Source organism: Coregonus clupeaformis, unplaced genomic scaffold, assembly GCF_020615455.1.
Source record: "Coregonus clupeaformis isolate EN_2021a unplaced genomic scaffold, ASM2061545v1 scaf2680, whole genome shotgun sequence".
NCBI lineage: Eukaryota > Metazoa > Chordata > Actinopteri > Salmoniformes > Salmonidae > Coregonus > Coregonus clupeaformis.
The window spans coordinates 20407-35751 of NW_025536134.1; the positions used below are offsets into that span (position 1 = coordinate 20407).

The 15345-nt window shown below is 44.8% G+C and overlaps 1 protein-coding gene and 1 pseudogene across 1 annotated transcript; one reads left to right on the forward strand and one right to left on the reverse strand.

The window, feature by feature from the left end:
* The first annotated feature begins 1976 nt into the window (after window positions 1-1976).
* LOC121558995 (tubulin alpha chain) lies at window positions 1977-5548 on the forward strand. The gene is given in 5 exon segments (XM_041872293.2): window positions 1977-2077; window positions 3781-4003; window positions 4111-4259; window positions 4370-5234; window positions 5237-5548. Coding segments are annotated over 5 exon segments (1350 nt in total). The 5' UTR covers window positions 1977-2074; the 3' UTR covers window positions 5347-5548.
* A 2340-nt stretch (window positions 5549-7888) lies between these two features.
* The window catches only part of LOC123489015, a 28210-nt pseudogene continuing 20753 nt past the window's right edge, over window positions 7889-15345 (reverse strand).

Here is a 15345-nt window from a genome sequence, read left to right on the forward strand (position 1 = left end):
GTGTATCAAGAATGGTCCACCACCCAAAGGACATCCAGCCAACTTGACACAACTGTGGGAGGCATTGAAGTCAACATGGGCCAGCATCCCTGTGGAACACTTGACACCTTGTAGAGTCCATGCCCCAACTAATTGAGGCTGTTCTGAGGGCGAAAAGGGGTGCAACTCAATATTAGGAAGGTGTTCCTAATGTTTTGTACAATCAGTGTATGTGAATGAGTTTAAATGTACACTATATAAACAAAGGTGTGTGGACACCCTTCAAATTAGTGGATTCGGCTATTTCAGCCACGTGTATAAAATCGAGCACACAGCCATGCAATCACCATAGACAAACATTGGCATTACTGAAGAGTTCAGTGACTTTCAACGTGGCACCACCATAGGATGCCACCTTTCCAACAAGTCAGTTCTTCAAATGTCTGCCCTGCTAGAGCTGCCCTGGTTCGTTGGGAGCTTCATGAAATGGGTTTCCATGGCCGAGCAGCCGCACACAAGCCTAAGATCCACAATGCACAATGCCAAGCGTCGGCTGGAGTGGTGTAAAGCTCGCCACCATTGGACTTTGGAGCAGTGGAAACATGTTCTCTGGAGTTATGAATCACGCTTCACCATCTGGTAGTCCGACGGACAAATCTGGGTTTGGCGGATGCCAGGAGAACACTACCTGCCAGAATGCATAGTGCCAACTGTAAAGTTTGGTGGAGGAGGAATAATGGTCTGGGGCTGTTTTTCATGGTCAGGCCCCTTAGTTTCAGTGAAGGGAAATTGTAACGCTACAGCATACAATTACATTCTAGACGATTCTGTGCTTCCAACTTTGTGGCAACAGTTTCAGGAAGTCCCTTTTCTGTTTCATCATGACAATGCCCCCTTGCACAAAGCGAGGTCCATACAGAAATGGTTTGTCGAGATCGGTGTGGAAGAACTTGACTGGCCTGCACAGAGCCCTGACCTCAACCCCATCGAACACCTTTGGGATGAATTGGAACGCCGACTGTGAGCCAGGCCTAATCGTCCAACATCAGTTTCCGACCTCACTAATGCTCGTGGCTGAATGGAACCAAGTACCCGCAGAAATGTTCCAACATCTAGTGGAAAGCCTTCCCAGAAGAGTGGAGGCTGTTATAGCAGCAAAGGGGAGACCAACTCCATATTAATGGCCATGATTTTGGAATGAGATGTTCGACGAGCAGGTGTCCACATACTTTTGGTCATGTAGTGTAATTAGGCTCGTCTTCCAGATGTTTAGTTGGGGTCAACAACAAATAGCTAATTCCACAGCAGTTCAGTCTTTGTAAAGCTGACCTCAAATTGCATACAATAATACAATTGTGTTCTCTACAAAACATCTTGTACTAGGTTAACAGGGTACTTAAAATAAAGGTTAAATAAAAAAGGTTAACAGGGGTACTTAAAAGGTGCAATCGCCAATATCTACTATCATTTCAATGAATGATATAGGTCTACACATTGATTCTTAAGAAAGTGTTACCAATATAACTTATAAATGTCCCTTGAGCATGAATAAAAAAAAGACATTTAGGATTGTGAAATTAAATATTTCTTACTTTTAAAAGGTTACTTTCAGTTTAGGCTACTTCTCAGCTCTTTTGTTCTCAGTAGCAGGTATTATGTGCAAAGTTACAAGCCCCTCCCCTGTGCTTGCAGTAGTTTATTTCCCTTCCAGTAGAGCCGACATCCATTCCCTGTTCTCTTCATTAAATATATTAGTGATTATGAAAGATATTAGTCATCCCAATATGTAACATCTGCTTGTCAACCTTTCTTTGCATGAGGAGCATTTCTTTGGAGTAAAGAGTGTTCTTTTTGTGTGGACTGTGTCTTGAAAGCAGAACTACAGCTCTGACTCAGTCCCTGAGATAGATTAGCAGTTTGCAGAGGGGCCGCCCCTTTTTTTGTGCTAACAGTCGCTCCCGCCCAGAGAAAAAAAAAGACAGCTTCCTGCACCCCCTCCCCAGACAGTATAAAAACCCTGCCTTGGCCCCCTCCCCCATTACAGCCTTCATTCTCCGAATCCTCAACGTCGGCCGAAGGAAAGAAATCTGTCAAAATGGTGAGTACTGAGTACTGCAGTTGATTCTTAAAAAAAAAAAAAAAAAAAAGTGATTAGATAAACAGTGAGAGAAGTTAAAATGTCCTTGGATTGAACATTTGTACATTTTTCGGTCAAATATATACCAGTATGTCTATTTAGAGTTTGTTAGAGTTTGATCATCATACACTATCATTGGCTAATGTTAAGAGGTTTTATTTGATTTGTATCTTATAGATAGCATTAACAGCCCCGCTGCCGTTGTTGGATAGGATCTGGGTTTGGGTGCAGTGGAGGAAACGGACTCAGCACTGTGACGAAGGGGGATTGAGAGCATGTGGGGCTGACGCCAGAGAACTGGTACAGTTTCCTCCACCAGCGGGAGGAAAGCACATTACAGTCAGAAGCACTTGCCTCAATTCAATGTATAAATGAGATTTTCAAGAACAATTATTCAGTTTGTTTGGGTGGAGGGGGTATTTAGAAAATGGTTTACTTGACAATTTGTTCTGGCTAAATGCTATTTTTTTGTACTTTCACTCTTTAGTAATAACGGCAGAGGGGATATTTGTATCTGGGCAGCGCAGTTATGAGAAAGAAAAGTCAGTTTGTATCTGTTCTAGAAGACACAGATATCCTGTCTGTGCGTTAAACAAAGCAGCGCGCTTTGGCACTGAGGGCAGGGTGGGGGTTGGGAGTGGCCTGCCGGGCTATGGATTTTTCCTCTAGCACTGGGAGTTTATAACTGCACTGCCGGTTTCATTGGAGAACGACTGCCCCCTTTCATTGAAGACAGTTAGTTCAAGACCGACCGCGGTACTGCAGGCATTGTTAGCAGAAAACAGGACCCCCCCCCCTCCCATTATAATGAATGGAACAAATTGCAATCATCGTGGTCAAACTTCCTGTAAATAAAAACATTTTGGGAAATGACAATCACGGTACCAATAATTGGGGTTCACAGAGCTCCGTCTCTGTGGAGGTGGGGCTGCAGTAATAACCCGCATATGACTCAGCATTCAGCTGCCCAAAGCTCCACCCCCTACGGAGAAGCAACCCCACCCTTTAAACAGCTGTAGTTGGGGTAATATAAGACGTAGAGATGGGACAGGTGTTACAAACAGTAAAAGGACTACTTTCACTATTGATTTATAATAATTTGTATCCTAATGATAGGACTACTGATTTGCAGTTGGTAAGGATGGTGCTTGTTGCCAAGTAGCAATGACATTGAATCCCTGGCCTATGATCGATTCAGATATCTAAACTGGGACAATGAGAGTATCGTTGGAAACTGTGGGCTCGGCATGTGACCAGTCTGCAGCCGGAAATCTAAAACGGAAACCAATGTAAATGTAAATGAAACAACAAGAAATAGAAGGCCCTACCTTCATCTTGAATAGGATTCACAGATGTCAGGACTGATTTAATTGCATGGATCATTTTCAGATTTTCTTCCACAGCCAGTTCCATGAATAACACTCGCTCTTATTCATCCAACGGAGCTCTTCAGAGTTCATGGAGGTGTCAGCGGTTTCTTAGCCAAACAGTTTGGCCTGTACCTAGAGCCATTCACAAAATGTAGTCTCAACATTTGTCTTTTGCTTTTGATTGAATAACACTAACAGATAGGATATCCATGAACATTCATCAGTTGAGGGATGACGTTTTCATGACCTTGAACTTCATGAAAGCCATAAGTTGACATCTCTGTTTCTCTGCAGCGTGAGTGTATTTCTATGCACGTCGGCCAGGCCGGAGCCCAGATGGGCAATGCATGCTGGGAATTGTACTGCCTAGAGCATGGGATCCAGCCTGATGGACAGATGCCCAGTGATAAGACTATTGGTGGGGGAGATGACTCCTTCAACACCTTCTTCAGTGAGACTGGGGCTGGCAAACATGTTCCTCGTGCAGTCTTTGTGGACCTGGAGCCAACCGTCATCGGTAATGAATCTATCCTCAATCACAAAATGTAAAACATGCCTAGTCATTTTTTTGTGTCCAGTATCTGTAGTTTGATTCTAACTTGCTTCTATCCTGTCATTCCACAGATGAAGTACGCACAGGTACCTACCGCCAGCTGTTCCACCCTGAGCAGCTGATCACAGGCAAGGAGGATGCTGCCAACAACTATGCCCGTGGTCACTACACCATTGGCAAGGAGATCATCGACCTGGTACTCGATAGGACGCGCAAACTGGTAAGATCCATTTAAAAGCTAGGCCTTGTGTTAACCTTGTACTGAAACCAAAAGGTATACATTTAAATGAACGGTACATTTCTTAATGTTCTTCCCTTGCTTTCTTCCAGGCTGACCAGTGCACTGGTCTCCAGGGATTCCTGATCTTCCACAGCTTTGGAGGCGGCACCGGCTCTGGTTTCACCTCCCTGCTGATGGAACGTCTCTCTGTAGACTATGGGAAGAAGTCCAAGCTTGAATTTGCTGTTTACCCAGCTCCCCAAGTTTCTACTGCTGTGGTGGAGCCTTACAACTCCATCCTGACCACCCACACCACCCTGGAGCACTCCGACTGTGCCTTCATGGTGGACAATGAGGCCATCTATGACATCTGCCGCAGGAACCTAGACATTGAGCGCCCCACCTACACCAACCTCAACAGGCTGATTGGTCAGATCGTCTCCTCCATCACCGCCTCCCTGCGTTTCGATGGAGCCCTCAATGTGGATCTGACAGAGTTCCAGACCAACTTGGTGCCCTACCCCCGTATCCACTTCCCTCTGGCCACCTATGCTCCAGTCATCTCCGCTGAGAAGGCCTATCATGAGCAGCTGTCTGTTGCTGACATCACCAACGCCTGCTTTGAGCCAGCCAATCAGATGGTGAAATGTGACCCACGTCACGGCAAGTACATGGCCTGCTGTTTGCTGTACCGTGGTGATGTTGTGCCCAAAGACGTCAACTCTGCCATCGCCACAATCAAGACCAAGCGCACCATCCAGTTTGTGGACTGGTGTCCCACTGGCTTCAAGGTTGGTATCAACTATCAGCCACCCACAGTGGTCCCTGGAGGAGATCTGGCCAAGGTCCAGAGAGCTGTGTGCATGCTGAGCAACACCACTGCCATCGCTGAGGCCTGGGCCAGGCTTGACCACAAGTTTGACCTGATGTACGCCAAGAGGGCCTTTGTGCACTGGTATGTGGGAGAGGGCATGGAAGAGGAGAGTTCTCAGAGGCCAGAGAAGACATGGCAGCCCTGGAGAAGGATTATGAAGAAGTGGGTACTGACAGTGTAGGGGACGAGGAGGAAGAAGGAGAGGAGTACTAAAGGATGTAACTTCCGATCTGCTGATGTTCCATTCATATAGTCTACCAGTCCCAGATAGTGTAAGTAGTAAGAAAACAACAAGAATGGTTAAATGGACTAATATTGGAAATCATTCCATAGAGTAAGCACATTCCACCGCGCTACAAGAAGAACCTTCCTGCCTCACATCAGCCATTTTGAATAAAATATGAAAATAAAATAATTAGTGTCTTGTGTTTATTGGATGAAACCTATTGGTATGTCAACATGAAGTAGCAGATATATCTGACGCCTTGATCACACCAACAGTGTAATTTTGCAAAGTAGTATGCAGCATCATCTAGATATGTGTGCAACAAAAGTTCAACATTCATCTTCTGCTACCATTTCTGTCAAGCCGTCTACGCAACAGTTTGACTCATACATTCGATAAATCCAACGTATGCACCACACAGAACACACTGAACTGCCCCTGCAACGCAATGCTGCAAGGCAAACGTAGCATTCCATTGGGAATTAATGTACTTCTGGTGTACCAAATGCAATGATCCTGTTGGTGTGATCGAGGCGTGAGGTGATGTGCCAAGCTGAGAAAAAGATTCAGCATACAACTGTAGGACATTTTCAAGTGAGCATTTTCAAAGGCACGTGGTAGGCTAAGCTATACGGAGCTGCAAAACGTCAAGTCAGACATTTAGAAAGGTTTACTGAGACATTTAGAAAGGTTAACTGAACCACATTTGATCAAACAATAACCCTCTCGCTCTCCACAATCTCCAGATGTTTTCTGACCATACAGCTTTATGCTATTGCATGCCATAGTACACAGACTGTACATCAGAATGTACTCCAGTTATAATACTGTATGCTTGAAATTAATGGAATTCACTTTCATTAGTAAACAATCTCCACTTTGAAAAACAACCCAATCCTTTTACTGAGTTATTCACTGTTTTACAAGCAATAAGGAGATTATAATTAAACAGCCTTTCCCTTCTATGGTTGATTGTAGTGATGGTTATCCTACATCCTGTTGTGAAATCCCACTTTGTTTGACCCTCGAAGTCAAAATATTGCTGTGTACCAAACTGAGTATGAGAGTACATAAATTATAGGCTCTATATCAGAGAAAACAATAACTGTTTTCGCGGGCTCAGCCCTGTGACTATCTACCTTATGACATCAACTCTTCACATTTTCTAATGGCGCTTTCATGACAACTGTTGCCGCGTTCAAAACAACTGGGAACTATGAAAAAAACGAGCTACGACTTGGGGAAAAATCGATTTGAACGGACATCCAACTCGGAATTCTAACTCTAGGAAGATGCCTTGAGTGTCCGAGTTGGAATTCCGAGTTGGATGACCACTCAAAACGGTTTTCCCAGCCGGAGCTAGTTTCCCCACTCTTGCTATCAGATTATAGTCGAACGTAAACTAGACGGGCCAATAAAACAGTGAGTTGCAGTGAGAATGACTACCATGAAATGCGTCAGCAGAAAAATAATCTTAAAAATTCACAATTTCGCTAATTCTTTCTGTATGAAGGGATGCTATGCATGAAGTTAGCGAGCTCTTCTAGCTAACTGCATAGGTGTGGCCTCTCTGGCGGGCGATATGCCTTCATGGCTGGCCAAAACATTTGTTATTTTCTGTTGTTTAAAAGGACTTCGTGGTTGAAAGCAAATGTATATTACTGTAACGTTATTAATGTTCATAACACTTCGATTGGATGACTGTCAGCATATCGGGACAAAACCTTACCTCACACGAGATCTCTTTGGCAGGTGCCACCCCTCGTGATAGGAGACGTCAGTCTGTTTGCGTGGCAAATACGTCACGACACGTGCGTGTTTATAACCAATTTGACCCCTTGAACGATTGTGATTGGTAGGATTTGTATGCCCAAAGGACAAAAAATACATTTACATTACATTACATTTTAGTCATTTAGCAGACGCTCTTATCCAGAGCGACTTACAGTTAGATACCTGCACAATCAATAAATAAACATTGAAAAAAATATCAGAGAAACAGCACTCAGCCTATTAAGCATTTGCAACACACACACGTTTATTAGTTACCACATAAAGTTACAAAATAGTCATTTTAATATTTTAACATTTTTGTTTATTTTTTTTCTGCTTTACTTGAGGTAAACAACAATAATTGAACAAATAATTTACAACATTCTATATGGCACAGAAAGAGAAGAGGGAAGTAAAGGTTAGTCATCTTTCCCAGAGGGTTAGTAAAACAAGAGAACATGGAATGTGAATGAGCAGGACTTGAGATTTGGGTAAATCGTAAACAAATACACTGAGGAGCAGGGAGAATCAGAGAGACAGCTGGCAACCCTTACTCACATCCATCCTCAATCACCAACCACAGCCGAAACCTTTGTGATGACACTCTGAAAAGGACATAGTTCTTTGATGTAAAACGTTAAAATATTATGATTTTATCTACCTTTGAGAGAGAAAACAATAAGCCATCTCAGCTCACCCCAACAACCTGGAACCCGTTCACAGGGGGACTCTGTCAGAGGACACGTATAGAAGATGACAGAAAAAACACCCACTGCCGTCACCAACACCACAGAGAATAGCAAGGAATCGAAGGCATCATTCAAACGGGAGAGAACGCACAAAGAACAGCTTGGTCATTCTACACCATATTGTAAAGAAAAGGTGAGGTAAGACACAGTTGATGATTGAAGATACAATTCCATGGCGCAAGGTGAAGGATCATCGAGTGAGGGGTCTGTGGTACAGGCAGGTAGGCAGGTCTGGATCGAGTTGGTTTCACTGGGGCAGGGCTTTCAGGATGGCATTCACCTCCCCCGCCACAGCGGTCAGGGCAAACTCAAACTGGTCCTGTAGAGAAAATGATCATTATGTGATTTAAATTGAACAGTGGAAAATATAGGTTATAGTCCAACCTTCAATTGGGCATGTTGCATTATGGTCTGATGACGCAATGCATGTCATGTTTGGGAATGTATCCACCATAGATTATATACTGTAGATATACAAGGTTCTGTTTATGACAGTACCTTGGTGCGCACTCATCCTGGTCTCTGGTCACGGACGTGCTCCAGGGTAGCAGCAATGTCAATCTCCTTCACTCCTGAAATAAATAAAAACTGGCAACTTCAATTTCAAGCCAAAAATGCATGCAAAAAACACTCATACACCACAATCAGACTTACAGTTACATACAGAAATGGACAGTCTAATATGCTCACCTTTGGCCATGCGGTTCAGAACCATGTCAATCAGGATGTAGGTGCCAGTCCGGCCTGTACCATCACTGTATAGGAGAACATTAACATCTTAACATTAATAATAGACCAAACAACTGACTGAACAATTAACATTTTATGTACCATATCAACTTACAACTTTGGTCGTTTGCAGAGGAGGCTGGTGGGATGAGCTATAGGAGTACGGCTCATTGTAATGGCTGGAATGGCATCAATGGAACGGAGTCAAACACGTTGATCCATGTGTTTGGTACCATTCCATTGATTCCATTCCAGCCATTGCAATGAGCCAGTCCTCCTATAGCTCCTCCCACCAGCCCCTCTGTTGTTTGTTTCCTGCTGTGTTGTGTGTATGTAATGTGTAAGCTGTGAAAATAATTATCTTGTAGGACAATAAACGTAAATCTAGTCTAATCTATACAGCATGCATTATTTAGTCATAACACCACCAGAGATAATGATTACGTTCAAGTGAGAAGAATAAAACGGCCCAAAATCTGTCTTCTCCAGCAGGTGGCGTTTTTTCTTTATCCTTTTCTCGCTCACCAAGCAAGGAGTTTTTGTATGGCGGTCAATGAGTGTCGAATTTTCATCAACCAAAAATGTAATGGCTTATTTGCTACGTGAGGTTTATTTGATCAAATATACGTTTTGTAAGGCTTAGGTTGTTACGCGTGTACTGATATAAGTAGGACACGTGACATCCCGGCAACTTTGAGAAAAAACACTTTATATCGGAGTTCTGCCTGCGCAGACACTCTTATCCAGAGCGATTTCCAGCAATGAGTGCATACTTTTCGTTTTTTGTCTCCTGTGGGAATCGAACCCACAACCCTGGTGTTGCAAGCGCCACACACTACCAACTGAGCCACACGGGACAGAAGGGTCCCACCTGATCTTGCCTTCTCCGGACTGCCTTCCATTTTTTGAATACATTTATTTTAATTGTTAGAGCGGCCAATGGAGCATCTTGGTCAGTATAGTGGAACATCAGTGGTACATTTCCACTGTCTCTGACAACACCTTGAGCCAAGCAGCATCTGAAAGAGAATGGCGAGGTTCTGCTACCATGTGGAGAAAAGTGGTATTGCAAACGTTGGTTTACCTGCAGTGTACAATGATCGGACAAGATCTGCCTCTGTAGCACTTATTAACCTTCCTGTGGAGATGCAGAGAGAGAGGGAGATCAAATATAAGTGAATACTGAATGAAGTGAACACTGATCGAGAACATAGATATTGATCATGCTTGACAAATGGCAAGTCATACAAACGTCAGACAACCTAAAATGAGGACACTACACAAATCCTAACTCGATTGTCGTCTCCTAATTAATAAAAAAAATAAAAAATAAAATCTGTTTACATTGCAGACGTTGCATTGCATCAACCAATGGTTGCGTGCCACGTCATCAACTGTGCAGTCGGGCATCAGAATGCAATATCATACTATGTGGTTCCCCGATAAAAAATAAAATAAAACCACCTATCTAGGCATTGGGAGATCTGGCAGCAATATAGTCACACTGGAACGCAGCCTAAAGGCTCTAAAAGAGCAGTCAGTGTGTATTCAACATGGAGGAAAAACAGCCCTATTCGAAGCGCCACTTGTTTTATATATCTCATCACGGGAGGAGTTTAACAATCATTATAGGATGAAAATTACTTCTAGAGATCGAGAAAGAGGAGCGTTCGAAGCACAGTGATGAGGAGGAGAGTCAAAAGGATGAGAGAGAAAGATAAGAGACAGAGAGAGAGTATAAAAAAGGGTAGAGAGAGGAGTGGGAGAAAGGGAGAGAGGAGATGGGGGAGCTAAGGGGGTTAGGCGATGGACCTCCTGCTGCAGCCACACCTGTCCATGATCATTTTTGTGACTATGCAACTGGACCCAGACTACTAGCTGCAAATCACAAAGATGACACGGACAGATATGTAAAATATCATGAGCCCGCTGACCTCCATCGCAAGACAGACGTGTGAGAGCAAAGAGGGACAGAGGGAGTGTCCAAGGGAGAGATGGGACGAGGGAAGAGAGGGATTGAAAAGGGAAAGTGAAAGGCAAATTAAGATAAACACAACACAGACAGAAAGAGAGAGAGAGAGAGACAGCGAGAGAGAGAGAGAGAGAGAGAGAGAGAGACAGCGACAGAGAGAGACAGAGACAGACAGAGAGAGAGAAGGATGAAATTGAATTGAAAAGGGAAAGACTGGATGGAAATGAGATAAGAGAGGGAGAAGGTAAAAGGAAAGAGAGAAGGGTGGATGAGTGAAATTAGATACGTTTTGGTCATCCCATCATCTAGTAGGGATTAGATGAGAAAGATAGATTGAGGATTATAAGGGAGTTGTGGACAGAGAAAGATGTGAGACTGACACTGTTGACGAGTGACACAGGAATTAGAGACCAAACAAGATAGGAGCATGGGCTGGGGAAACCATAGGATGTATCATATAATAAAATCAATTCCAAACCTCAAAATGTCAAACACTCTGTTGTCCTGTAAATCTGGGTTGTGTTCATTATGACATGCAATATTTTAAAATGTTTTTCAAATGGAAAACAACAAAAATTAGCATTAGTCACTCCCTGTTTCAGTCCCCCCCCCCATTTCGTGCCTAATAAACACGACCCTGCGTTCAATGTCCATGCGTTACCTGCGGAAGTCCAGCAGGGTACGTGTGGAGGTTGGGATGCCCTGGGCAGGCCAGCTGAGGAAGTGGAACTGGGTGAGTGTGCGGGTCTCCTGGGTATGAACGTTCTTCAGGTAGAAACTACGAACCAGGAAGTCATTGCACCAGATGTGCTCCGACACCAGGTTCACCTGATGGACACACAGACCATTGTTACAGATCAGGACAGACACACCGAGTCAGAAACACAAAGGCTCACACGCCTGTACTCACCTCATAGATGTGGTAGAGGGAGGATCCCTCGTCAGGCCAGTAGCGATCACACTGTTTCTCTCCGTCCTCAACCAGGGCAGTCATCATCACTATCACCGTGCAGCCATTCTCCCAAACCATCTATAGAGGAACACCATTACACACACACACACACACTAGAACATGTAAACATAGAGCTTGGAGACCAATAACATTACCATGTACTCCATAGTGTATTATTCTTTCATCATTACATTGGCATGTGTTTGAGTGATGATTGTACACATTATATGGTTCAACTTAGGGTACATTCTTAGAACATTTGCATAATGCGGCAGCAACAAACTGGCATTTCCCTAAAGGGCAGCAACAAACTGGCATTTCCCTAAAGGGAAAATAGAGTTTTGCATTTGAATTTTATTCATATTACACACATATGAATACTCATCCAGAGTGACTGACCTGCCAGAAGTCAGAGATGGTGTGAGACAGGGGGTCCTTGCGTGGCGATGTACGTTGGCATCCGGGGGTCATGCTCGATCTAGGGGTCACAGAGGGTGAAAGGTCTTCATGGGTCACCTCTTGACGTCCACAATAGAGGACACTATGGACACTGGTGGTCACCGTGGCGACGGCTCCATTCACTGACAAGTGGCATTTACGGGGTGGGTGACTGGATTGCGTCCCAAACGGCACCCTATCCATATAGTGCACTACTTTTGGCCAGGGCTCTAGGGCTCTGGTCAAAAGTAGTGCACTAGGTAGGGGACATGGTGCCATTTGGGAAGCATCATGGGAGAGATTCCACAACTAGTGTCCCAGTTTGATCAATGGAGGGTTGGTGTCGGAGACGGCTATAGGGGCCATAGGTGGGACCAGGGGCCCGAATTCACAAAGAGTCTCAGAGTAGGAGTGCTGATATAAGAACAGTTTTGCCTTTTAGATCCTAGATCAGCACTTCTACCCTGAGGCCCTTTTTTAATATAGGGCAGACCAGAGTGATATACAGAGAAGGCTTTGGGTGGGGAGGGATCTATCCCTATGAGCACAAGACGTTGAAAATATGTATTTTTGGTTGCAAAGACATTAAAAATATGTCTTTCAACCAATTTTGCTCACTGGGATGATCTGGGTTGGATAACTAAACAGGTACCATGGCGACAGCGGGCATGGTGACAGCGGGAATCAGGATGACTTCTTACTATGGTGCTGGCGTTGATGTAGTCGGTCCTGGAGGGGTTGTTCTCCGCCTTCATCTTCACCCTGGAGTGATCATCTGCAGAGACACAAAACACAAGTGGTTTAACCTAGGATCATGGAGGCCAGGCTGCCTGGGTGTTCTAGCTGGTAGTGCCGCCTGCCACCCTCAGCACACATGTATACCACAGTCTGTGTGTGTTTAATCTGACCCGCTGTCATCTTGACTGGATCTCCTCCTAACTTCCCTGTCCGTCCTTCACTTTCCTAGCCTGGTCTCAGATCTGTTGACGTGATATGTTTGGCGAGAGAGTGACAAGGAGCATGGCAGCACAAACAGATCTTGGACCAGGCTATCACCTTCTGTTCAACAAAAATCCCCGAAAAAAAAAATACAAAGAAAAAAATAAATCAAGGAGGAGGAGAGGTGGAAGAAAGGAGGGAAGAAGAAAGAGAAGGATGAGGAGGAGAAGAAGGAGGAGAAGAACTTACAGGGCACAGAGTCAGGGCAGCGGTTCTTCTTCAGGTTGGTGTCACTCTGGGCCACAGACATGGTGCTGGGTTCAGCCTGGTAGGAACACAGGGCCTCCCACTCCTTCAGCAGACGGTCCTTGTTCTTCAGGTGGTCCTCCATGTAGGCCTGTGGGTTAGGAGGACTCTCAGTACCAGGGTGACTCTTACCCATAATAACATTACTATCACATTACACTATACTTTTCCTCTGTCAATGACTTCAACTGGACGATTCTGTCTTTTAGAGTCTGACGGTTAATGTGTATTTAATTGTCAGTACCAGACCTGGGTTCAAATAGTATTCGTATTATTTAAGATATTTTGAGGGTTTGATTGAGCCTGCCTGCAGTGCCAGATGGGTAAGATTTGTACTTTTGGGACTAGTCCATTGGTTCCATTGCGCAAAGCAGCTAGACATGTTCAATCAAGTGCAGCAAAGGTATTTGATGGAAAACAAATACTATTTGAACCCAGGTTTTGTCAGAACAGCGGTAGAGAGATCTGAGGCAGGGTAGGAATAAAATGAATTAATGAATGAATGGAGTAAATGTTCAGAGTGACAGTGACCAGGATCATGTGACCGGTAGAGATGTCCATGTTGGTCTGCGCCTCGCACAGGAAGAGGTGTGTGTGGGAGCTGGGGTGGGCTGGGGCGATCGGGCGGGGCGCGTCGTGAACTGGGACGACACACTGCTCACCCTGGATGTGTCCGTACCCCTCCTCCTCCACCACCTGCACCCCTCCACCACCCTCCTCCACACCTGCGCCTCCGGTAGCACCCCACTGGCTGCTCCTGCCCTCCTGACGCCCAAAGGCTCCCCTGGATCCCATGTGCTGACGACACAGGTCCTAACAGAAGGTGAAGGTGATGATGACAGTCAATGTGCTTTCTATGGACACAATGTATTATTCAATCAGGGATCAATATCCCATGAATACATTCATACTGGTACAGTCCTCAGACGTTGGGGTCTGCAGCATGCACAGACCTCTTTCAATACATCTGAAGTGATGTCTCAGACTAGTGAATGCGTGTGCAGGTTGAAAACTAAAGAGTGAATGTGTTCATGTTGAACTGTTTGTGAGGTGTCTATTTAGGGAGTATTACACTGTTTTGACAGTGGTGAAGAGAGGGAGACTGATCAGATAACTGAAAGATATAGTGTGATAGATCTAAGGCTGGACAAACCCATGTAAGATAAGATAAGAAATACTTTATTGATCCCAGAGGGGAAAATGGTTTGTCATATCTCATCGAGCAATGTGCTTTCTGTCTATAGTCTACAGTACTACCACTTGACTTGATCCTGCATGACTGTGAGGTGTCCGTAGACTTACCCCGTGTGTGTGTGTGTGTACATACCTGGTACTCCTGGTGTGTAACGCTGCCTCCCTCCGGCCCCAGGCCCAGCTTCTCAGACGCCAGGCGGTTGCTGTGGCGACGCAGGCAGACGATGGTCATTGTCGCCACCAGGATTCCGCCAACACAGGCCACGCCCACCATGGTCATGAACACCCAACGGGAGCCATCTCGGACCCGGGTGGCCTGAGGTAAGCCCCGCCATCAGCTCTCTGTCGAGAGGAGGTGACAGAGACCCCGAAAGAGAGAGAGAGACAGGGAAAACAAAATTGTTGGTTGAATATCTCACTGATGAGACAATAAAATAGCTTTTGAAAAGAGTGTTTATCAGTTAGTGGAAGGATGAGACTCTGGTTCTTTAGTGCCTCACTAATTCTGCAACAGAATAATTGATCAAAGAATATTGTTGTTGAGGAAGTGGACGAGAGAAAACCAGGGTGGTGTTCATTAGGAGATTGTTTTTTAAAACAGAGTGAAACGTCCAATGAGAACAGAGATATTTGATTTACGTTGCGAAATGTTTTTCTACATTGTACCGCAACACAAGTACTGTAGCAGCCTGACCACCCAATACATTTTTTTGTCTTTCATCTCTCCTCCTCCTCCCTGGTTGCCACGGTTGCCTCTTGCCCTCCCGACCTCTTTTTCCTCTTCAGAGGCCCCAGGAATGTGCTGAAGTATTTTGGGGGTTGGGGGTGGAGCTATAGTCTGAGACATTGGGGTGGGGGGGGTGGAGCTATAGTCTGAGACATTTGGGTGGGGATGGAGCTATAGTCTGAGACATTGGGGTGGGGGGGGTGGAGT